The sequence below is a fragment of the Mixophyes fleayi genome, chromosome 1 (assembly GCF_038048845.1).
Source record: "Mixophyes fleayi isolate aMixFle1 chromosome 1, aMixFle1.hap1, whole genome shotgun sequence".
NCBI lineage: Eukaryota > Metazoa > Chordata > Amphibia > Anura > Limnodynastidae > Mixophyes > Mixophyes fleayi.
This window is the reverse complement of record NC_134402.1, coordinates 153,827,767-153,854,460: the sequence shown is the minus strand read 5'-3', so window position 1 is coordinate 153,854,460 and position 26,694 is coordinate 153,827,767. Positions and strand designations below refer to the sequence as shown.

Below are 26,694 nucleotides of genomic sequence, written 5' to 3'. Positions count from 1 at the left end.
TATCTCATGGGAATTTAAAAGCTGGACAGATTAATGAGGCCTGATAGTGCAACAGTGGCCAAACCATGGGAACACGTTGCAGGACAGAATAACAGGTAGGCACAACAAAAAGCAGCAGCAAAAATCAATACGGAGTCCAGAGTACAAAGATAATTCTGAAAAATACCAGTCCATTTCCAGCTGTCATTAGTAGTTTAATTGGATATGATGTTCCAGAAGGCATCTTAACCCCTTAATCACCATGATATTATATAAAAGAATATTATTTAGCTATATTGCTGGAGTGTAGGAGACATCGCTGAATTTCTCCAGCAACCCCAGTGCAAAAGTTCTGCTATGGTAAATACAGCATAGATTTTGAAATGCCAACTGTGAGCTTGGGAGCTGAAACATTATTTTTGGACACACCACCAGAACCTGGAGCTGTTATTTTCAATCCTGTGGGGCAGCAGAATAGTACCCACTGGGTGTACAGGACTTCGCTCTACATAAAATATTTTCCTGCCCTACCAAGCACACGACACCACCACCCCACACAACCCCTCCAAAAAAACAACAAACATTACACTATGGGGGAGATTCAACTGCGGACGATGTGGTGCACGGACATCGCACTGCGCACATTGACGGCAATTACAGTAAAAAAACTCCACTCATTTTCTCTTCGTACTTCTATAGGGTGTGAGGAAAAATTAGCAGAAATTTCTAGCACATCTTTGCTTCACGGCTAATTGAATCTCCCCCTGTGGGGGAAATAGTTATCCTACACAACCATTATAACAAGCACATAATACAAGTACATAGTCAGAATTATTTTTTCAACTACAACTGTACCCACCTTATTGTTACCAACATAGAGGAGTGGTCATCCTCAAAATCAGTTTGTTTTCATTATCATTTGTAAATAGATATGCGGACAGATGACTACAGCAGGGGTCAATGGTTTTCACTGCTCTCTGAGTGATTCTAGAGTGTGCACCCACACACACAAATCCCCATACCATAATCAAATCAACCTCATCATCATCAGCTTCAAAACTTTTAAATAAGGAAAAATGAAAACGCTGCCCCGGCACATTATGTTTAACCAGTCTGGAGCTGAATGCACATACAACAAATTAAATTCTGGCTTTGGCTTATAATTGTGCAATTAAGCAGTGGTTGACGTAAATATATCTAGACTGGAAAAGTGACTATATATATATAATAGCTGAAAAATCATTGCTGCCTTATGATAAAGGCACATACCACACATTCCATGACCATAAACTAATAAAGTACAGGGATTCTTCAGCACTCATCAAGATACTGAAAGCTAGCAAAGTCAAGGAAAAGCAGAGCCCATTTTAACAGATATTGCACAAGAAATGCCCTTACTACCTTACGTATATATAACAATTTACCACATCATCAGCTGATATGTGATCTTCCAACTAGATGACATTTGACCTTGAATCTGCTCGAGAAACTGAGTGAGCAAAGAAAACCCAGCAATGCCTATGTCATGTTACAAAAACTGTGGGAAATGACAAATAATGGAGGAAATGAAATTTGAGAGATGATTGTGGTAATAATAATATATGTTTGTGGCAAAATATTTATCTCTATCTCTCTATCACACACACACACGTATATACTTTCACAAAAAGTTGTAAAATAAATAAATACTTTTCATAACAGCCTCCCTTTCACATACAATGAGATTTACCAATGCCGCTAAAAGGAAATGTGGAGGAGTTGCCTGTAGAAACCAATCAGATTTGAGCTATCACTTTCTTGAAAGTACTAACTAGAATATGATTGGTTGCAACGGGGAATGTCTCCACTTTTTCTTTTTCGATGCTTTATAAATATAGAGAATAGAAGAGTTCTAAAAAAAAAAAAAAAAAATTAAATAAAAAAGGTGACAGAAAGTGACCAAAATCTTACTGAAAACAGCTTGGTCCAAAAACTGTGGCCAGATTGTAGACATTCATTTTGTTTTCTGCCCGGCGTTGAACCACCTGTGTCAGAAAATGGCAGAGGTACTTCAGCAGACTGTAATGTGTATCCGGCAATTCTTTTATAAGCTCCTTCAAGCTGCATTCTCTTTGTCTATCTCTTTCATTCCCTGTGAAAAAAGAAGCACGTTATTGACAAACACACACGCACTCCAGAACAATCCCAATCAAGTCAGGCAAGAACAATAATGTTCTACATCTTCAATTGATTTAATCTGTAAGTTATTGTAAAGCACAGATAGAATTGTGCACAACATAGAATTAGATAAAGAATTTTGACCATAACATAGAATACTGGTGCATCAAAAAATAAATAATTTTGTACTATGATTGGATGGTGTCAGGAATATGGTTGTACAAGTTTAAACATATTACATTACACAAGCATGAGAATGCCTATGGCTAACTTTTCAGGTCGGCAATGTGTATGAGCCACTGCATTTAAACTGTATAGAGAGCCACAAAAAAAAACAAAAAACACAAAAACAAAGAACTCAAACAACACATTTTTCATGCAGTATTTTTTAGGTCAAAAGATGTCTATTTGACAATATTTTTAAACTGTTCATGCTCAGAGATTAACACAAGGTAAAGCATTTTTCATGCATTGAACATGACTAATGAATGGCTGCCAGTTTTCCATATGTCCAACAGGTCACGTTCATGTCTGCCTACAAATTACTAATATAAGTACACAACTATTATTATAATTTATTAAATAAAGCACCAACATCATCTGCTGCTCTGTACATTGCAGAGCTAATAATACAAATATATAACATACAATGACAAAAAACAGAAGATAAACAGGCCAAATGAACTTACAAACTAAGAGGTGTGGGGAACAATTGATAAATAAGGTAGTGGAATAACAATTGTAGATGGTGATGGAGAAAGTGCGTGCATCTCCTTTAAGGCAGAAGCATCATCAGACACCAATATTAATGCAGCAATTGGCGACTGATCTTCATATACAGCAGTCGGTAGTTTGGCACAGTTCTAATACGAAGACAGTGGAATTTGGAGAAAAATAGAACTAGTCAGTGTAGAAACCTCAGTCAGCTGCTGGTAAGCAGATGGTCCTCCCCATTTAAAATGACCAATCCATCTTCTCCTTTTGGTTCAGCTTTCCTGTAGCATGGGCACTATTTTGGTGCATGAAAGCACCCATATACTTCATGTTGTTGGTGTAAAATGTTGAGTGATAGCCATCAGTGTGTCCCTGTCTTGGGCATCCTTCCACCCTCATCGTGTGGTTATCTGCAAGCTCGGAGCTGCTATAGAACTAGGGTTATTCTTTGACATCATGCTCGCTGCTGGATATAGAACCAGGACACTTGTTCCGCATGGACACAGATTTGTATTACTCAAAACAATATTGCTCCCAGCCTCACCTTGTAATTTTCCACTGCCTTCACAAATTTCTGTTATATTTTTGAGTTAAAGATTATGTGGGATACAGGAACAGAGCTGATCTAAAGTGCAGACCAATGTAACTGCTGGCCTCATGTTACTACAATAATTGTTCTATGTTACCCCCAAATTCCTGACAATTCAGTCTGGTTATGGTCCTGGCATAATGGCTGGGAAAGAAACTGAACTAGTCAAATGAACATTGTTCGCCATTTTACATTTTTCAAATAGATGCATCGTTTAAAAAAAAAAAAAAAAAAAAGGTTTTTATACTTACTATAAATCCCTTTCTCTGATTCAATCTGGGGCACACTGCTACCATGGGTTTATAGCTGGGGAGTGTGGAGTTGGCACTTAACTAGTTAAACTGTGGCTGCTGACAGACTCCTCCCGCCTGCAACCCCCTGTAGCTAGTCAATGTAATTCTAAAGCCCTCAAGGAAAGGGAGTCGAACAACCAAGAAGCAAAACAAAAGAAGAACAGAAGGGAGGGAACGCAGCGTCCCCCAGATGGAATTCCTATCTGGGGGACACTGCTACCATGGGAACGTACCAAAGCAGCCCCCCTAAGGGAGGGACCGTCCTGGATGCCCAGCTCGTAGCACGCTGCGGCCAAAGCTAGCATCTGAGGATGCAAACTCACTGAACTGATCAAATCTGGAACAGATCGCAGACGCCCCCCCCACTCCCACGGCCGCGAGGAGGATGAGAGTCAGACTGACGGTTTCCCCGGAAGTCTGTCCTGGCACCTGCTACCAGCTGAGGACCTTCCTCTATGGGAGAGGTCTCTAAACCCAGAAGGCCTACCTCTGCTTGTCTGACCTCTAAAGGCAGGCCCTCCTCGAAAAGGCTGGCAAAAGGAGCTAAACCTCGGAGTACGAGGCTTTATCACATTCACGGGGAAGGGAAGTACTCTTCTCCTCCTGTCGCCTGGGAGATAAAGTTATCTAACTCTGGTTCATACAGTACCGAACCTGAATAAGGAAGGACCTCCAAGGCCCTTTTGGATTCTGCATCAGCTTCCCAGGACCGAAGCCACAGAGTTCTTCTAGCCGCTACCACAGTAGCTGACATAGAAGACGACAAGGATGCCGTATTCTGCGCTGCCTCATACAGATACTCTACAGCTTCCTTCAGGTGTAAAGCCAGGGGAAGAAGGTCCAAATTCTGCAATCCCTCTGCCAGTTGGTCAGCCCACATTTCCATCACCCTAGCAACCCATGCAAAAGACAGCATGGGTCTAAAGGAAGCTCCCGCTATACCATAAATGGATTTTAAAAATCCTTCCACCTTACGATCAGTGACATCCTGAAGATTGGCGGTGCCCGGAACTGGAAGTATAGTCTGGCGCGCCAGTCGTGCCACCGGTGTATCCACTCTGTTCCTAGCGTGCTAGGTCATCTGGCTGCAACGGGTACAGGGACAAACCCTACGTGGATGAACCATTCTGCAATCGGGCTGAGACCAAGCTGATTCAGCAATCTCCCTTAATTCCATAGAAGGGGGGAAATAAATTACGGGTTTTTTAACCTTTTTGAATAACCTGTGGTTAACTGGTCAAGGCACATCCATGTCTATAAGATCCAAGGCCAGAACCAGATCCTCAACTATATTCAATTGTGTAGCTACAACAATACATTTGTTGAAAAACACAGTATACCTCCTCTTAAATATATGTATGCATTTTCAGTGAGTAGAAAACAATATATTCAAATTATGCAACTACAACACTATGGGGGGAATTCAATTGGCCGCGTTACTTGAAAAAGTAACGCGACCTGCGCACTATACCATTATTACAGAAATAGTGAAATAGTGCTTGTTAATAGAGTTATTACGGTAGTTTTAAGGCTGGCTTTTTGCTCGCAGCTCAGAAAGCCGGGTTAATATTACCGTAATAACTGTAATACGTTTAATGTGGCGGTACTTCGGGGGAATTGATTCATTATCTCTTGTAAGACACAGTATACCTCCTCTTATATAGCAAGTATAGTGTAATATAAGGATTAAATAATACTTAGCCTATCCGGGCTAATGTATAGCAGGCAGGTGGGAGTCCAGCAGCAGCCAAGTCTATCAGAGTTTGACTGCAAAACTTTCCTTCTCCAGTCGATGCTTTTGCCGATTAAGACAGGGAGAGCTCTATAAATACTCCTCCCTATCTGCAGCGTTCAGCGGCCTCCTGACTGCTTATAATAGTTTGTCTGCGGTGCTTCCCCTATTAAACCCGCAGACTGCCTCTTCTTAATGCCTTAAATGCATTGTGGACTGTAGCCCCGTCCTCCCCACTCTCTGAGGAAGGGACTTGGTAGCTCCCAAGATGGCGGCGACCATCGCTTCTGGATTCCGGCGCTCTATGCTCCTCAGAGCAGCGCCGGTCCCCAGGAAATTATGTGGCCGCGTCTTCTCCTGCTCTGGCGGGCCATAATCATGCAAAGAAGGAGGTTTAATGCAGAGAAGAAGGTTTCTGTGAGAGCTGCCGCTCTCACTACCTGACAGCGCTGCAGTCCTGTAAGTAAAGCAGCCCTGCTGTCCCCTTCTATCTTTTGTCTACACTATCCTAGTGGACAAAAACGGTCTATAAAATAAACAGGAGCAAAATAAAAGTCAACCCAACTCCTTGGGCACTGACTAGCTACAGCGGGTTGCAGAAGGGAGGATTCTGTTCAGCATCCACAGTTTAACTAGTTAAATGCCAACTCCACACTCCCCAGCTACGACCCCATGGTAGCAGTGTGTATATACGCATGACGTAAATCTGGCATGCATGCTGCCTATCACTCAGCATATGGCCGTAAATACAATATTTTTACAGGCACTTTTATTTTATAGCATAAATTTAAGCCCAACACGCATCCAACTCTGCATCAAATCCTAAATTCTAAATTTGACAAGCATGTTCATTGGGCTCACTCTTTATATCCAAGTTCATAAAATCTGGATTGATTGCTTAATTCAGGTTCTAAAAAACAATAGACTAAAAGTACCCAATGATTCAATGCAAACACTTCAAAAAGCAAGAAATGAACAGCTGAGACTTTGTGAAGGTTAACCTGCAGCCACGAGACTTTCCTGGCTCCAGAGAACATTCCAGAATAGAATAAATACTCTGGATAGTGTACCCTCTATTCTGCACTTCAAGCACAGTTTCTTCCAACATTCACACCGATTCACTGGCTATAAGCAAAATCCATCCAAGATCTGTGCTACTTGGCTGCCCACAGCTGTTTAATTTGCTCCTTACAACAGCTTTTAGAACAGTCAGGGCAGCAGACTGCCTGTCACTGAACTGTATGATGAGATACTACATGGAAATAAGACAGCAGCTCTCCTGTTGGCAGATTCTTCCATCGAAAATGATGCACACATTTTAAACCATATATTAGAGAACAGTGTACGTAGTGCTTCACATCTGGGTAGACAGTAATGCAAAAACACAAAGGCTTAGGAAGTAAGCCAGGTGAAAAAGGACTTTCAGAACTTGTTCACAGATTTAAATCAACTAATTAAAAGGAAAAAAAATTCTTTGATTTCTGCATGAAATCAGCTGGAATTTAAAACAAACTTGTTGAAAGCATCTAACATCATCACCATTTATTTATATAGCGCCACTGATTCCACAGCGCCATACAGAGAACTCATTCACATCAGTCCCTGCCCCATTAGAGCTTACAGTCTAAATTCCCTAACATACACACACACACACACACACACACAGACAGACAGACAGACAGACAGACAGAGAGACTAGGGTCAATTTACCTGCTTTACTTCATTTTCTTTACATGGAACATATATTTCGATTGAAAAAAAAAAAAAAAAAAAAGTATTGCAATTCTGAAGTTAGATCCCGTACTAGAGGAAAACTCCAGGTATTCAAATATTGTACTCCAGTTCATCCAGCCACAATCTCTCAGACACACTGACTGCAAATTCACCTGGAAATACATCAGAACTGATCTGACAGTAGAGCATAGTTACCAACATTGGCAGGTTAAGTTCCCGGAGGTACGGGGGTCAGGTGGGTGTGTGGCGGCGGGGCTCGAAGAATTGTGCCGTTAGCCACGCCCCCAAAGCTGTCACAACCTTTTTGTCCAATAAAACAAGGGGGCGGCGCCACAACGACGTGGCTGTGACGCTGTTAAGCCCCGCCTCCTCCATTCACTTACCACCGCTGCCTGGGAATCGGGAGAATTGCCCTCTCTCCCGGGAGCCCGGGAGACTGACCCAGATTTCGGGAGTCTCCCGGATATTCCGGGAGAGTTGGCAAGTATGCAGTAGAGAAATTGAGGATGTGACGTTAGACAGACCATAGAGTCCAATAATTACTTTCCTAGAGGTCCCGTTTACCATGACATCCAGTATAGCGACTCCTGATCACAAGTGCATATGTGTGGATGGGCCCATGTGGTTTTACTAGATAGCAGAATTCAGTAGATTCTAATAATAATTTTGCTGGAGTTCTTTGTTAAGCAGAAGCTATTAAAGCAGGTTACTGCTATAGGGTACTTACCCAGAAGAATTTTAGAAACCTTGTTTAACACTAGAAACATAGCGGCATATTAAATAAGGTTTCCGATCCGCGGTAACGGAACGTGCGCAGTATTGATGGTAATACAGTACTGGAATAACGCAAATTTTCCTACGCAGCCCTATGGGGTGCGCATGAAAATCCGCTTTATTGCTGTCCCGTGGATTGACTTCGCAGCCCCTTCCCGCGGACCAGAAACTGAATTGAATATGACCCATAGAATTTAAAGGCAGATAAAAACTACTTGGCCTATCTAGACTGCCCACTAGTAAAACAACATATCAAACGCAAACACGTTTGTTTTAACTAGTGTATGCATACTTTTCAAAAAGTTAAAATGCAGCAACTGCACCGTTCAGAAAAACAGTAATGAGACTGAGCGCAATTAAAATGGGTATGATAACACAAAACATGAATGCTAGTGTCAAATGAAATTTAAAAAAAAAAAACACAACCAACAAAATACAACCAGTGGGGATATATATTTTACACATATATACACCAATCAGTCATAACATTAAAACCTCATGCCGAATATTGTGACGGTCCCCCCCTCGTGCCACCAGAACAGCTCTGACCCGTCGAAGCATAGACTGCACAAGATCTCTGAAGGTGCCCTGTGATATTTGGCACCAAGACATTAGCAGCAGATTATTTATGTTTTGTAAGTTGCGAGGTGGGGCCTGTGGCAAGGCTCTGACTTGTTTTTACAGCACATCCCACAAATTCTCAATCGGATTGAGATCTGGGGAATTTGGAGGCCAAGACAACACCTTGAACTTTGTCATGTTCCTCAAACCATTCCTGAACCATTTTTGAAGTGTGGCAGGGAGCATTACCCTGCTGAAAGAAACCACTACCATCAGGGAATACTGTTGCCATAAAGGGTCTGCAACAATGTTTAGGTAGGTGGTACGTGTCAAAGTAATATCCACATGACTGCCAGGACCCAAGGTTTCCCAGCAGAACATTTCCCAGAGCATCACATCATCTCCGCCAGCTTGCCTTCTTCCTATAGTGCATCCTGGTGCCATCTCCTCCCCAGGTAAACGACCCACACGCACCCAGCCGTCCACATGATGTAAAAGAAAATGTGATTCATCACACCCCAGCCACCTTCTTCCATTGCTCCATGGAATACAGCCCCATACACAGCAAGCTGCGATGCATTGTGTAATCAGACACCTTACTATCATAGCCAGCATTAACCTTTTCAGCAATTTGTGCTACAGTAGCTCTTCTGTGGGATTGGACCAGGCGGGGTAGCCTTCACTCCCCACGCGCATAAATGAGCCTTGGGCACTGAAGACCCTGTCACCGGTTCACCGGTTGTCCTTTCTTGCACCATTTTTGGTAGGTACTAACCACTGCATACCGGGAACACTCCACAAGACCTACCGGTTTGGAGATGCTCTGACCCAGTCATCTAGCCTTCACAATTTTGCCCTTGTCAAAGTCACTCAGATCCTTGCGTTTGCCCATTTTTCCTGCTTCCAACACATCAATTACAAGACCTGACTGTTCACCTGCTACCTAATATGGATCCCACCCCTTGACAGGTGCCATTGTAACGAGATAGTCAATGTGATTAATTTCACTTGTCAATGGTTTTAATGTTGTGGCTGATTGGTGTATAAACACACACACACTTACTTTGTTGCCCCCTAATGGTTGCTTTTTAGAAGTCAAGCAATAAGTAAGCAGAAGTTTGCTAACAGAGGAGATCACTTAGAGTAAGAAGTAAATCCAGGTACAAGGTGCAAACTTGCACCTTGGCAACATTATTTTGCACTGCGGTTTGGGGGGGGGAATTTAAAATGAGTTTACAGATTTAGAAATGGGAGGTAGGTGCATCCTAGCTCAACTCTACAGTGTAAAAATAAAGCTGCCAAGTATTTGTATGCTATGTGCAAAAGTAGGCAGAATTGTCCATGCATGTTAAAAAATAAAAAAAATGCGTTTGCACCCCTTGCATCGCAACATAGTTTGTCCGGGAGGAAATTTTGCACCATTTAGCTCCTAATTCTAAATTAGGCCTAGTATATGTAGCTGTGGTAGGACAGGGTTTAGACACTACTCTGAAAGAAGTTCATGTAACTGTAAAGTATAATAAGACAACTCTAATTTGCAGTACTGTGGATGTTATTACCCAGTATTCACATTGCCTTCTTTTGTTGTACTTATGTTTTTAACAGTCGTCAAAACAACCATAGTATTCAATAATGTTTGATTCTAACAAAATTACTATCAGTAGTGCAGCAATACTCTCTGGTGATAATTCTCAAACAAATTTTTATTTTGGAAGTAATTGGTTCCATGACCAGGTACATTTTATAAACAAGAGAAAACAGACAAAAATCATCTCAGTTACACATAAATAAAACAGACCTATAAATAATTCTGTGAACTATGGGAAATAGGAACAAGTTCTTTGCATAAGCAGCTCCTCGTAACTTGTCTAGTTTTCCTTCAATGGCTTCTAAATTTTATTAAGTATATACTAACAGCCCATACAAATCAGAGGTGCATATATTAAATGTGAATAGTAAACCTTACCTTGCAAAATCCATCTTAAAATTATGCTATGCTCTGATAATAAGAAGCTAATAGTCTCTAATTACATAACTTAAGATATATATGTAACACGACTACAGGTACTCCTCACTTAACAACCTACCCATTTAACGACCACTCAGAGTTACGACCAGGTTTCACGACCGGCACCCTGCCACTCATCAACAGGGGAAATCAGTGCGCTAATGACCTCTGCCCTTGCGATGGGACATAGCCACACCCATACTACTCGCGTAGTGCGGGATGTCTCTTTCTGCACCTATTACCCGCACAGTGGTAAATGTGTCTTTGTGAGATGAAATCTTCTCTCTACTGTACTGAAATTTATGAAGAACAAAAAAAAATTACAAAGCAAACCACACTAACACAATTCTTCCCGAAACCTACACCTAGGACCACCACTCATACACCTACAGGTCCTTAGATATCCTTGCCGTGATCTCCCTGGGCCCTTTTTGTTATAATTGCTGCTGTCTGTAGAGCTTTACTGTACACATGTGTATTTTCTGTTATGCAGTGTTATGCAATGTAAAGCAAACTTATCAAAATACAGTTTTCTTTAGTCTATTTCTTTATTCAGAATCAATAAAAATGATTACAATACATGTAGGTGCATATTACAGTACTGTACTCACTTAGCAACCAATTCGCTTAACGACCTAGTCGTAGGAACGGAACTAGGTCGTTAAGTGAGGAGTACCTGTATATATGGAATATGAAGCATATCACTTAAAAATAAACACTCAAAATATAAAATCATTCAGCTCATCCACTTCTGCTCAACACAATGCAACTTAGCGACATGTAAACCATTTGGAGTTAAAGCATTTGATTCACAGAAGAAAAACAAGAAAACTTTTTCAGATCGATGTACATCAAAAGCTGCTGATTTTGCCTCCATATATAGATCCCATGACAATCTGTATGAGCTCACAAGCTTTCAGAAGTTTTCTTCAGATGGAAATTTGCATTGGAGCTCTTGATCAGCATGCTAGGAAGTTTTCGCCTCCATTCCTTGCATTAATTCAGTTTGGTTCAAAAGAAACCAACACAGACCTTAAGCAAAGCTCCTAGCATGCAATCTTCTTACATTTGGGCTATAATTATGCAAGATTTACATACTTCTTTCATACTTAAAAGTGCTGACATGAGAATGGTTCAAAGTGACTTGTAACCAATCCCATTTGTTCATATTGAAGCTGTAACAAAATCTAATTATAATACGATGGAATATGTAATACATGACCTGTCTACAACAGGATTGTAGAATGTGTATATGATACAATGGCAATTTGCATAAAATATTAAAATTAGAACAGATTTAGTAATTAACATTGTGACAGGATGGACCGCCTATGCCACCCTGTCTGTTGTTGCTGGGAACCAGCTGGACTTATTGTGCCACTGTTCCCTTTCTTTGTCCTAATTGCTCCCTCTAACCGCAGTAGGAGGGGCTTAAGCTGCTGCCACCACTGGACTCCTTACCAGCATCCAGATCCGGGTTCCTTCTGGGTAACTGTCGCTACTAGTTTAGCCCCTTGCTGGTGCACCTGGGCTGGTACCCCTGACCTCTTTCTATAGATCAGGGTTGCTGTGGATGGATCCCCCCTGGCCTATCACACTGGCCAGAGCTGCTGGATAGCTGGCAGGGCGGTGGTACCGGAAAGCTGGGTCTAAACCTCAGAACAGCCGATAACGGATTAGAGTTGGGTCTAATCTGTCGGTCACAGGAACTTCAGCATAGAAGTGGTTGTCAAGCAGGTCTTTGAAGCACTTGCCGGGTACTTCAGTTAGTAGCATAGCAGCTAGCAGCAGTTAGTATCATAGCAGCTCTTCCAACACACCCATGACTGCCCAGTGTCGTTTTTGTTTTTAGATTAAATGTCATCCAAATCCATCCAGTGAAAGGCCCAAAACAGGCTCCCCAGGTCAAAGTTCTGCCCAGCATACACCAACGGGAGGTCCGATTGAGACCTCAACTCCGGTAAAATCTGTGTATCCAAGTGGACCACCTCGCATTGGTTTCACCCCAATCAGTGCAAAGGTGTCCGAATGCAGGTTCAGAACAGGCTCCCTGGTCAAAGTTTTACCCAGCGTACAGTCACAAAGATTGCTGCTTCAGTGATTTTAGATCTTTTTGTCAGATGTTGCTATGGTATACTGAAGTAAAATTACAAGGCTTTTATTGACAGTTACAAGTTTATGCAAAAAGTCAATATTTGCAGTGCTGACCCTTCTCTTTGAAGACATCTGCAGTATACCCTGGCATGCTGTCAGTCAACTTCCGGGCCACATACTGACTGATGGCCGCTCATTCTTGCCTAATCAATGCTTGGAGTTTGTCAGAATGTGTGGGCTTTTGTTTGTCCACCCGTCTCTTGAGGACTGACCACAAGTTCTCAATGGTATTAGGGTCTAGGGCGTTTCCTGGCCATGGACCAAGAATTTTGATGAGAGAAATTGACTTTACTCCAGTCCTCAGAAGTCCAATCCCTGTACCTTTTGCAGAATATCAGTCTGTCCCTGATGTTTTTCCTTGAGAGAAGTGGCTTCTTTGCTGGCCTCTTTGACACCAGGCCATCCTCCAAAAGTCTTCACCTCACTGTGTGTGCAGATTCACTCACACCTTCCTGCTGCCATTCCCGATCAAGCTCTGCACTGGTGGTGCCCCGATCCCGCAGCTGAATCAACTTTAGGAGATATTATTCTAACCCAATCAGAATGACAGAGTGATCTCCAGCCTTGTCCTCATCAACACTCTCACCTGTGTTAACGACAGAATCGCTGACCTGATGTCAACTGGTCCTTTTGTGGCAGGGTCGAAATGCTGTGGAAATGTTGTTTTTGAGATAAAGTTCATTGTCATGGCAAAGATGTACTTTGAAACTATTTGCAATTCATCTGATCACTCTTCATGACATTCTGGAGTATATGCAAATAGTCATCATAAAAACTGAGGCAGCAGACTTTGTGAAAAATAATATTTGTGTCATTCCCAAAACTTTTGGCCATGACTCTACACTAACCGTAGGTCCGACCGGGACCCCAATCCCCGTAAAACCAGGCCAAGATCCAAATGGACCATATGTCGTTGGTTTCATCCCAATCAGTCACGGGTTGTCCGAATGCATAACCGGACAGACAAACAAACCAATGAATATTACATAAAAAATGCTGATAATTATGATTGCAATCAGCTTCCTTAAAACGATCAAGATACCTAAAAGACGAGTTATAACATTCACTAGTAGCATTCTGACAAAAAGCTACTTCAGCAATCTATCAAGTCTATACTGCATGAGGGGAGGGACTTCTCCGATGATGAAAACTTTATCTCAAGTTTTTAATTTTGATAAGGTCCAGAAACTTTTAAAAACATACATTTGTGATTGTGATCAGGTGCTCTTTTATACTTAATTTAATGATACTCAATCAGTATAAACAAGCAAAACAGAATTCTATGCTAAATTACTCTTTTATACACAACACAATAGTACAAAGTGTGGGAACCAGACTTGTATGCTTTAAACAGGAAAGCAACTTAAAAGTAGTTAAATTTGTCTCAACTGGACAGTGAAAATAACCATTTCACAAACTTATACTTGTCACTTTCTCATAATAAGCACAAAAAATGCCAATCTATGCTTTATATTTTTGTCTCCTCCCCTACTGAAAGAATGCCCAAACTATGCAACTTAAATTCAAATTAATTTAGGTTTATCAGAGCCACTCAATATTTCTTTATCCACAGGAAACAACACACCTCACTATAGAATTCCCTTTCAAACTGCAATCCTCACTCCATAAGTATCGAGAAATTCTCCTCCCTCCCCTGACAACTGTATTACATTTACACATTGACATTTACATCCTCACTTTCATAACTCACTTAACTAGCTGAACAGAGTTAATGAGGGTCAGCCACCAAAAAGAGTCTTATGTCCTGCGAACCCTACCATCTCTCTCATAATCCAAACCACGCTGTTTATGTAGATGCACAAGCTTCAGTTTATACTGAGGGACAACTCGACAATTCTACCCAGCAAGTCTGAGCAGAAGTGAGCACTTCTAATTCCCCACCATCAGCATTTACAGAGCTCCTACTCCCCCCCCCAAATACTAGCTGGGCTAGATGCATCAAATATACCACAAGCCTCACTGGCGGATCCAGAGGCTGAGGGGTGGGGGGACTGCCCCGATCGCCACCTGTAGCAGCAATCTTCATCCCATTAAATTGCGGTGGAGAGGGCCAATCACCAGGGGAAAGGGGGCGGGGACAGCTAGAGTGGATGAGGGGCATGGCTATGTAAAATCCCCCCCACACCGCCCCCGCAAAAAAAGTCTGGCCCTGCCTTGGTACAGCCTGTTACCATAGTCTAACTTGACTTAAAATAACATTTCTCCTCTTGTCATGCCAATATCTGCCCTTATTCATAACGATGGACAACATTAATTTGACTTTGTGTTGCATGTGCCACTATATATAACCAATCTTGGGTAACGCAGAATGTCTCTTGTGTATAACAGCCAAAGCTTTTGCTGGAGGAAATCCCAGGGCCTTACCATTATTGATAGTCTTTAAGTCATTATATTGTAAGATGCTGCAAAGCATCAGGCACTCCTGTGTTACAGTCTAAATTCCCTAACACACACACATAGAGACAGACAGACAGACTAGGGTCAATTTGTTAGCAGCCAATTAACCTACCAGTATGGGTTTTTTTGGAGTGTGGGAGGAAATCGGAGCACCCGGAGGAAACCCACGCAAACACGGAGAGAACATACAAACTCCTTACAGATAAGGCCATGGTCGGGAATTGAACTCATGACCCCAGTGCTGTAAGGCAGAAGTGCTAACCACTTAGCCACCGTGATCTCCACAGGTTTAAGCTAAACCTCTACTTTACAAGATGCTCAGGAAGAAGCACCTTTATTCATATTTAGTAGAAAATTTCTCCAGATACAATATCATTAACGATTTTACCAAAGACTGAAGGTCCAAATCAGCATTCCAATTCATGTGTACACACTATACACGTTTTATCTTCAGATCTGTGCTCTTCATCTGTCATAACCATCAACTGAAAATATTGTGACTCTGTGAACTCTATGAAGATCTGCCTACACTGCTGGTTGTGAGTGCATACACACTTCAGAATTTGCCCGACATCGTTCCATTGTTTATAGAGATTTTGAGTCAGTTTATAAAATCAAACAATACGTTGTGCTTTGGAATGATAAAACAGGATCATTGGAGTGTACACACTAATGCGATATTGGACCCAACGGTTGTTTATCATGAGATTGGCCTGATAATCGGGTGATAAACCTGTAGTGTCCAATTGAGATTCAATCTATTCTATTATGAGTAATGAAAAAAATAACCCATGTTATGTGACACTCTACCAATTTTTTCCTGGATTAAGTGGAACAATTGGGCAGCAGATCTTAGAAGAACCCAACCCTGTAGCCAAGATAAATTGGCATGATTTGGCGGATCTCATTTTAAAATCTCTGACTTTCGGAAAGGGAAAGCCATTTAATTTTACGCTCTGTATGATTTGGTGACAAATGTACTTGGATACTAGCAATTGTTCTGGTTTTTATTTTTCTTTCAATGTGTTTGTATTTTGCTTGTTTGTTTTTCCACCCTTATCTTTCTTAAGCCTTTTAAAGCCTCTGAAGCTTATAAAAGACTAATTGTTTCCTACAGACCCAGGATTTCAACATACAGGAGACATAATGGTTGACTGTATTCATTGATAACCAATTGAAGTGTTTGTGCGTGAGAAACTAGTGAGTGCAAATACACACTCTCTCTGCCAATCTGTCTTTTCAAATTATTTCACATCAGGCATCCTACTTATACATAGGAATACACCTTTATAAATATATTATCTTAGAAATAGTTTTCTATATGCTTATGATAAATATATGCTTGCACTCCTTATTTTACTTCATTCTCTCACTGTTTTACGTGAGCTGATATTTTTCTCACCTATATAAATGTCTTTGTAATGTACATCTGACCAATTTTCTAAAACAATAAAATAGTTGTTTTTTTTCTATTAGAACAATAAGGTTTCAAAAATGTCTTAATCCAACAGACAGAAGGGATGCAGGAAGTAAGGAATGCCTGGCCTTGCTGGCACAGGTAAGGAATCTATTCTATGGAATGCTTGGGATATGTGGTTTACCAGATAAGGGACAAAAGTAATTTGGAGCACCATGACTAAAATATGCTAAATTACATTCAAGTTAGACCAGTCTTGCACTACACTTTCCCTGATATTCCACTTCATGTGATTATAAGAGGAAACGCCAAGTGAGTATGTTGTTATGTAGAACAGGACAGAATAGGTTAAAGTTTTCCTTTTTCCTTTCTGGTTATTCAGACTGTATTTGATAACGGATTTCTGGATAAGAGAACCTATACCTGTATTAAGAAGATTTCACATTAGTGTTTCCCACTTCCAGACTGACCATGAATTGTGTTTGGCATATAAATTGGCATTATTTCTTTCAGACAGTCGCTTCTACAAACTGACCTAGTCATTCCAATCTTGTTTCATATAAATGGATATTTGCACCTGCATCAGGGAGATCAAGGCTTTACACATTTCCAATCATATATTTATTTAGCACCAACATATTACAACAACCTAATTGTGCTACCACAGGCACACCAACCAATTTAGTCGGAAGCTACTTACCCTAACCACATGCTCTTGGTCAGCGGGTATAATAAAAAAAATAAAAATATATAAATATATATATATATATATTATATATATATATCACCCTAGTTGTATTCGTACATAAGCCCACCGAAAGGCTATCTAGTCTACCATCATCATCTCTAGATTATTTTAATATATATTAAAAATGTCATTCATATTATGAATGTATATTACTCTGTCTGCATTGTCACTGTGCCATTTATTCTGATTGCACAACTGGTATAGGTGCATTACAATATGAGCATAAGTTATTCCGATAGATTGATCATTTAAGCTATAACAAACACTTAGGTTAACATATTATATTTATTGTTCTCTTTCTGATATGTGCCTTTTGCGCTCGCCATCAAAAAATATAAATAGCAGTTTCAGGCTTGAAATCGGATATAGATGGCATGCAGATGGCAGGTAGAGAGGTCTGTATTTTAAATCATCTCTATGCCTATCTTCCACATAACAATTGTCTTAATAATTGGCAGATTACATGTTATTGAGGAAAGTCATCACACACAGACAGACTTAGGCTGGGTACACCCTGGAGCATTTTCGTCCAATAATCGGGCAAATCATCCAACATACGACCGTTCAGTCAGAAGTCGGGTTAGTGTGTACAGTGACATGATGGTTAAAAGTCGTTCCAAAGTGTTGATTGTCAGCTCATTTGTTTGGTCGTACGGTTTTAAGATTTTACGACCAATCACCTAACGATCATGTAGTGTGGACGCACTCATGCTCACAATCACCATAGAGTTTACAGTCAGGCTCTTTTCAGCCAATGCGAACAATGAATCTCCAGGTGAATAAATGTAGGAACTGCTGTAGGAATAATTTATTTGTTCGTTCTGAGACAGAATGAGACAGAATGTTTAGTTTCAGAGTCACAGAAACTAAATCCGTTAGGACATGTGGATCGCTATAACAAAGCGGTTTTAATAAGTGTGACAAGAATGAATGAATGTTGTGCTGTCATTCTCTGAAGACTAGAGGAACAGATGAAGAGCACAGATCTGAAGGTAAATCGTGTCAGTGTGTATGCATGAATCGCCAGACTGATCGGACCTTCAGTCGTAGGTACAATCATTTGTGATAACACATCCGTCGGAAAATTCTTCAATGTGTACATAGCCTTGTTTTGATGATGTTCTGTGGACACAGGAACACGTGTCCAGCAGCCAGCATGATGCCGAAGGAAAACAAACCTACTCCAAACTTACAGATAACCACAGCAGTGCCCATACAGCATAAAAGTGAAACCCTTTCCAGAACCAGAAGAGGAAGGAGGTTCATTTAAAAGAACAGTCATGGTTGCCAGCAGCAGATTGTCTTATTATGTCTACAATGACTAGTTCACTCTGTATTGTCTCCACCCTCTACTGTCTCTACTCATTCCAACCATACATCACAGTGGCTGTGTTAATGTTCGTGCAAGATAATGCTTCTGCCTTACAGATTCTCCTCACATTAGCAACAATTCCACTACCTACCTTATGAATCAGTTGTTCTCCACATATATTGGATTGTAAACTCAGAGTTCATTATCTTGTTTCATGTTATGTATTTGTATTATAATCCCCTCAATATACAACACAACGTAATATGTTGGGGCTATATAAAGAAAGGATGATAATAACAAGGGCCTTAGCAGCTACCCAAATCCATTAGTTTGTGGTCAATTCTAAATTATGAAATAAAACTTAACGTGTTACCACAAGGATAAAATACACCATGCAACTCTCGTCATGTTAATTTAAATACATTTTGAGTATGTTGGCCAATGTGCAGAGAATGCACATTGAGCTGCATTATAGAATTACTATTTCAGTGCCCATGGCCATATGGGCTGTATAACTTCTTTCCATAATATCACTTACTGTATTATTGGCATCATCATCATAGTTGCTTTTATGCTATACCTTTAATTTATCACCTGCTATAGACCACTGAATGTACACAACTTTAGCAGTCTTTGCAGCATTTTTAAATGTAGGTATTTTGAAAGATTACACACTCCCTGACACTAGACTATAAGTTACACAGTGCCTATTTGTAAAGGTTCGTTTTTCGGTTCTTATATTGCTGTATTATGTGTTACTTACCCTGGTAAACTTGAAAAAACTTGGGCAGCATTGCAGCACTGATTACTCTATCTGGCATCTCTCGGAGGAACAGCTTAAGTAAACTGGCAGCAGAATGGACATCTCCATCCTCAGATAATGTCAGCTGCTCACCCATTTCATATTTCACCCGCAGTTGTTCAACCACTTTGACATTTCCGTTCACCCTGAAAAGGCCTTCATGCGTTATCCCTGAAAACATACAATATATTAAGATTTCTTGTAAAGTAGCATAAGTATGTCACTTTCTGTATATTCTATGTGTAGTTTTGCCTTAATCTGTGCAAAGATTATCAATTCAACACACAATTCATTACCGCTTTATAAATCAAACTTTATATTGTCTTTATGCAATATAATTTCTGTAATCAAAAATACACCAATTACATGGATCGCATTACATTTGAGAAAAGACAAATAATAAGCAGAGTGAGAATAAGTACAAATAATGCAAAGAGGATCAACAGTCAGAAGAGACTAAACAAGTTGCTGGTTTAAACAATGCCAGGGGGTAAATGTATGAAGCTCCGGGTTCTTTAACACCCGCGAGTTCGGCGTCTTCAGCGCTTAAATTTAAAGCGGCGCTGCCTTGTAAAGGGAAGTTTCCCTTTACAAGGCAGCGCCGCTTTAAATTTAAGCGCTGAAGACGCCGAACTCGCGGGTGTTGAAGAACCTGGAGCTTCATACATTTACCCCCAGGTATCTGTTACTCTAATGGGTATCATCACAGAAACTCAGCACGGATTTAATAATTAAATCAGACAAATGCCAAAATAGGACATCAGACAGCTGTTAAGGAAATCCAAAAAGAGTGAACATAGAATAAACTATGTACTCTCTAGTTGCAAATGTAAAATTAGGAAGGACATTAAGCGGCACACTAGCTTAACCCACTCGCATACAAGGAGGAATGCTATTTTAAATACAACTTAGGTATAAGACACGACTTGAAACTTGCTTCATCTATATCAAAATTATACGCAACTCTTCAGCCACAGACTCATATTATGCCATTTAGGGCCCATGGTTAGACCTCTTAGATTCTCTAGAGTCCCCGATCTCAGATTTGACAAATTGATTGGTTTGGTTCCTATTTTGCATCTGAATACTGGCTTGGTAAGGCGGGACATATGGACTTGTCTTGTCTTGTGTCTGGCAGATAAACATTTTGCTGGGTTAGCGGACCTTTGAACTGAGGTCTTGAGTGAGGAGTTTTGCTAGAGTCCATCCCCCCCCCCATCCTTCCCCAATGGTTACTTTTTCCCCTTTTCCCTTTGTCTGCGTGTTACATGTTAGGAGTTTATTAGCAGCTATATGTATGGTTAGGCGCATCCATTTCCAGATTTTTGAGTATAAAAATATATATATATATATATATATATATATATATATATATATATATATATATATATATATATATATATATATATATATACACACACACACACACACACGCAACTCTATTCACAGAAAATGGGTTTACAATAAACACCAACTAACCAAACTGCTAAAAAAACAAATATTACTAGGCCCATTACATGTGATAACCTTGCATTACCTTGTTGTGTTTGTGCAACTGTGACTATTTATTCCTTTTGCTTGTTTGCATTTCTAATGAACATTTAAATATCCTGTGACTAAGTCTAGGTACACAATGGAGCTTTTTCGTCCACTCATCCTGCAAAACAACAGACATATGACCGCTCATTCAGATATGGGTTTAGTGTGTATAATTACACAATGGTCAAAAGTCGCCCCAAAGTGCCGATTGTCAGTTCATTTGGTTGTTTGTACTTTTAATAATCTGGTTCCAATCACCTTACGATCATGTAATGTGTCTATCAGTCTGAACTATCAGTCGTTAGTAAAATCGCTGTAGATAACAAGTCGGTCGAAAATTCTTCAGTATGTACCTTGCCTAAGAAGAAGTATGAGATTAAAGGTTTCAAAAACGGTCAGTCTAAATATGTGATCTCCTTAATTGATTGATTGCAAATGTGGAGCCCTATATGTGGGCAGAACCACGAGAACGTTAAACACAAGATTTTTAGAACACAGGAGAAATATCCTGAAAAAAAATAATGGTGCAAATAGTCTAGCTAGGCATTTTGTACAACACACAATAGATCTTTGGAAGGACTACAAGTCACTGCAATAGAACATATTAAGTCTACAGAGAGGGGAGGTAACAGATTTGTCTCCTTCTGTAAGAGGGAGGCATTTTGGATTTAACTATGGGTTTGATGTATCAAAAAGGGCTTCACGACTGTGTGGAACTCAACGTGTTCTAGATAGGGAAATTTGTTCTAATCTGTGTTATGGGAAGTAGAAGTTTCTTTGAGACCAAGCCTAAAATTATGTTATAAATTGGTTAACATTTATTGTAGAACATGAGACATGATGGCCCTATGAAAAGTAAATGGCCTGGCGTACATAAGGTCATGGGCTAGACCCTGGATGTAGATTAATTTATTTAGAAGAGTATTTTGGAGTATTCATTCTCTAAACAGTAATTTTAACTTTCAACTTTTTAAACTAGGAGAATTTAAGATTAGTTTGTTATAAGATCAACTGCAATATTGGAAAGCTTTATAAGTTCTGCAAATGCTATAATTTTTGTTACCCTATTAGGTAGTATTAGGTAGAGGGGATAAAAGAAAAAAGCAATTTGAGAGTTACAGTCACAATATTTGAACCAAAGAGCAGATGGCTACATGGGTTAGCGAATATTTTGGATATCTAATGTTAGAGGTTCAAATCCCATGATAGAATAATTGATTTTTATTGCCGATTCTTTTCATTTTCTCCACCTGTAGCTTAATCTCAGTTTCAGAAGAGGTTGAGATTGACTAGTTATTTATTAATAACTTGTGGTATACATGGATTTGTATATATTAAATTAATGAATATTTAAAAATCAATATGTGAATTATATTGCAGGACATAATAGCATACAAAGAAGGGCAACTAAAATGGTGCATTGCCTACAACACAAAAAACTTACCTGGAAAGAATAAAAGATCTTAACATGTATGGTTTGGAGCAGAAACGGGAATGTGGGGGGTACTGATAGAAACTTTCAAATATATCAAGGGTTTTAACAATGTACAGGAGATATACATTCTTCAAAAGAAGAGAACTATTAAAACACAAGGACATGCACTGAAACTGGAGGAAAGAGGTTTAGAGGAAATTTGAGGAAAAATTACTTCACAGAAAGGGTAGTGGATAAGTGGAATAGCCTCCCATCAGAGGTGGTTGAGGCTAAAAACAGTACAGCAATATAAACATGCTTGAGATAGACATAAGGCTATCCCATACTAACCAACTTTATAATCTTCGATTCCGGGAGCCTGCGGGGGAGGTGGGCGTGATGGGGGCGGGGCTCCAAAATGCACCCCATTTTGGACCCGCCGCCATGACGTAATGACGCAAACGCGTCATTTGACAGCAGGGGCCGGGGCCAAATGCCGCGATTCACCGGGAATCGTGGCGTTTGGGACCTAATTCTGCCCACTTCACTAGGAAGTAGGCAGATCCGGGAGATTGGCACACTCTCCCGGACATTCCGGGAGAGTTGGCAAGTATGGGCTATCCTTACAAAGATTAAACAATCAAATAGGGTTTGAGGTTACCATAGGTTAAAAATTGGGCAGTCTAGATGGGCCAAGCGGTTCTTATCTGACATCAAATTCTATGTTTGTATGTTTCCAACAGTCATTTATAACCTGCCCAATATTATTTATTTATTTAATGCTTACCCTGCCATAGTTCCAGATACTGCTTCCCACTAAGCTGGCTTCTCCCAGCCTGCAGATGCTCATAGTTCTGTCTATTAATAATAGGCTGCCTTGGTAGCATCCAAAACATTTTTATGTTAAACTGGCCACACATGGGTGGACTTGAGCACTGAGTGACCAAGGTCTGACACCTTGTGCTCGCACAGATTGCATGACAATTATTTTGGGGCCACAAGTCGAGATTGATGTGTGACCTGCTTTATGTTGGGCAAGTACATTGCATAGAACATAAATTATATACACAATAAAGGAAAGGGAAATTATATTATCTTAAAGTGGCTTATTTAAACATCAGCAGCTTGCTCTGGACTTGTTTTGTGGGGGTTTTCCAATGATAATTGAGTCAGTCCTATTTCATGCACAAGACGCATGGTCAGTGACTACAAAAGCTCTGCATAAGTGGTCACCAGATGAACTCAACAACGGGAATTGAACTCCTGACCCCAGCGCTGTGAGGCAGAAGTGCTAACCACTTCGCCACCGTGCTTTGCAGTATAGCGTATTTAACACAGCCAAACCAATAGTGTCTGTAAACATTAAGCAGGCAGACACAGTTAAAATGTCAACATATTAAATGTGTACAGAATTGTAAAATTCAGCAGTCAAAATTCCAACATAAATCACTAGATCTTACATGGAGAAAAACAAACAAAATAAAAAAAAATGGCAAGAAAATGTTAAGAAAAAAATAAATAACAACAATACAAAAAAACCATCGCTGCGCCCCCGCCCCTTCCCCAATGCCAAACCAGAACAGCAAGGGGCTGGATTTCCTAGGGAGATCGGATTCACACATAAAATAAAAATGTGCATCGTTGGATTTATTACAGATGAAGACCCTGGATCTATATGAGAAATAAAGAGAGTGAATGAGGGTAGTGTAGGGTTGTTTTTATTTCAGTTAAAATGATTTTTACACTTGCGTCTGCTTTATTTACAATTTTCCTCAAGCCTATAGGTTTTTTTTTTTTGTGTGTGTGAACCAGACATCTCTACATCTCTAAGGAATCAGCCTGGGGCTGGTATGGCATTATGGCAGGGAGACCCCACGCTGCGGGCTTCCCTGCTGTAGTGCCACCAGCACAAGCTGACAAAGTCTAATGCTGAAAATAGTAAATTCGGAGGGATCCCATGCTTTATGTCTTCCTGATTTATTTTGATAGTACCAGCCTAGACCGGCAGCACTAGGACTGGTTAAACTGTCTGCGGGTCAATTTTTTTTTTTCTTCTCATGTATTGCATTTTTAAATTTAGTGACTTATGTTGACATTTGGACTGTGAACTTTACAAACCTGTACACATTTTACATGCTGAGATTTTAATGGTGTCGACCTTCTGAAAATGTAGACATTATGACTGTCAACCTTATAACTGTGTTGATTTTAAGCCTGTAGACATTTTGGTGTACACATTTTCACTGTCGACTTTTCATACTAAATCCTGAGAGGCAACTTGAAATAGCTAAAAGGCAGCACATAAAAAAGGGGCAATACAGAGGAAGGAGAGAGAGCACAGTGCACTCCCTCCTCCAGCGGGCATGCTGGGTGACCTCCTTGCACAGTACAGAGGAGGTTACCTGATGCAGACGTCTGCTGCCCCCATTCTGATAACATCAGGAGCAGCTGTCTGGGAAGCCGCTCTGTGCTCCATGGGCCACGTGTAGCCCACCGCTGGCCATCCATCACATTCTGACATCTCCAGATATTTTTTTTATTTCCAACAATGCCGATGCCGTAACTTTCAGCAATAACAATTTTAACCTACATACTAATATACTTATAGGTTCATAATAGTTAACCATGGTTAATAAAATATATGTATATATATATATATATATATATATATATATATATATATATATATATATATATATATATATATATAGATAGTCTGTTGCACGACTATGGATTGGATTATATATATACTCCATAGTTGTTCAACAAACAGCAATCAGAAAAATATAAAATTTAGCATCACTCAAGAAAGTGTTGAATTTTTAAAGCACCAAGGGAAGGGTAAAAAAAAACATGAAAACTAATGTGCACTTTAGACGTGTTTTAGTAATGCATTTGTTATGTGTTTTTCATGTGCTTTTAACAGTACAATCCATAGTACTGGTATGGCCCATTAACACATATGAAATGGGGCATGCTCCATTGTAAAAAAAATTAACAAGACTAACATTGCAGAACACAAAGGTGGGAATGGCACCACTAATACTTATTGAACCACTGGAAAGCGCAAAAAAAAGTGTATAGGTGTAAACAAGTCCTAAAGTACATCTTTAAGGGCATTTTTTTCTCTTTAGAATTTGATGTAGCAGACCCAAAAATATACACCCTTAGAGCGAATATTGCTAGAAGACATCCACAAAAACGCCTTCCAATTTTAACAATTTTTATTGTTGGAAAAAAAAATGCTGTTTATAAGATTTTTTGCACAAGCAACAAGTCTGTCATGACTGCAGTACTGAAAATGACATTATCATGACTCATACTGTCTGGTAATTTCCTATAATGACTTTAAAACATCCAATGTTTAATGTCTATGAGTGATTTGCATATACTTCGGACTTGATGGCAGAATGAAGCTCGATAGTACAGGGTTATACATAGAGAAAACAAACAAAAAACACAGTCAATCACAAAAACAAAATGCATCTAAAAGTCATTTTAAAGGATAAATGATTGTACAAAAGTTAGAACACAAAATACAACTTATCTATCATCCATGCTTCAATCACTATAATGCCTTATGCAAAAGTGATAATAATAATAATAAAAATAATAATAATAAATAAAAAGTCAGTGAGCGTTTCAGACCCTGGTCTTCTATATCAGTAAATATTGTAGATAATCGTACTTGAACATAAATAAATGAAGGAAAAGTTTAAACATAACAGCTTAGAAAAGCTTACCTTCCCTGCGCAAGTACTCCACCACATTCCACACCACCGCTGGCACACCATTAATTACCAGACCCTCTTTATGCAGATCTTTGAGTGGTACTCCAAACACCTTCCTGCAGGGCAAGGGGGGCTGTGCTCTGCCAGGCCGCATCACCACTTTTTTCATATCTTCTTTCAGCCTCACAACAGCTTTGCTTTGCTTGAAGGAGCAGAGGAAAAGAGAGCAATCATGAGCTGTAACTACAGGTGGCTGCATCTTTGCAGTGAGTTTTGGACTCTGCAGTTCAAACATTTTGTGCCATAGCAGAAACAAAACAAATGAGGGCAGCCAGACTAGCAGTAATGAGAAGAGTGCAAGCGATCTACAAGTAAAAGATGTGTTAGGGCTGGGAGTGTTCTCACACAGGCAAGGAGGGGGCGGGGCACTCAGACAACTTCCCTGTAACTAGGATATCAAGCTGGGTTTCCTTTTTCAGGAAGAAGACACAGTTGATTCCAAGCTATATTGCCACAGCAACCTCTGGGCGCAACTAGTAACCAATGTACAACCCCAAGTCTATGATTCCCATCACAGGAACACTGACAGTTGTCTTCTGCTCCCAGATTTAAAGACGA

The 26,694-nt window shown here is 40.0% G+C and overlaps 1 protein-coding gene across 2 annotated transcripts in view; it reads right to left on the bottom strand.

Annotated features, from left to right (window-relative positions):
• The window catches only part of FAM13A (family with sequence similarity 13 member A), a 143,340-nt gene extending 116,920 nt beyond the window's left edge, over positions 1-26,420 (bottom strand). The window contains exons 1-3 of one of the 2 annotated variants that reach the window (XM_075201798.1): positions 26,089-26,420; positions 19,354-19,563; positions 1,930-2,110 (exon numbers count right to left, since the gene is read on the bottom strand). In XM_075201798.1, coding sequence (XP_075057899.1) covers positions 1,930-2,110; positions 19,354-19,563; positions 26,089-26,371 — 674 coding nt within the window. In that variant the 5' untranslated portion in view covers positions 26,372-26,420. The remainder of the gene's footprint in view (positions 1-1,929; positions 2,111-19,353; positions 19,564-26,088) is intronic. The other variant, XM_075201790.1, reaches the window with a different exon arrangement.
• Between the last annotated feature and the right edge of the window lie 274 nt (positions 26,421-26,694).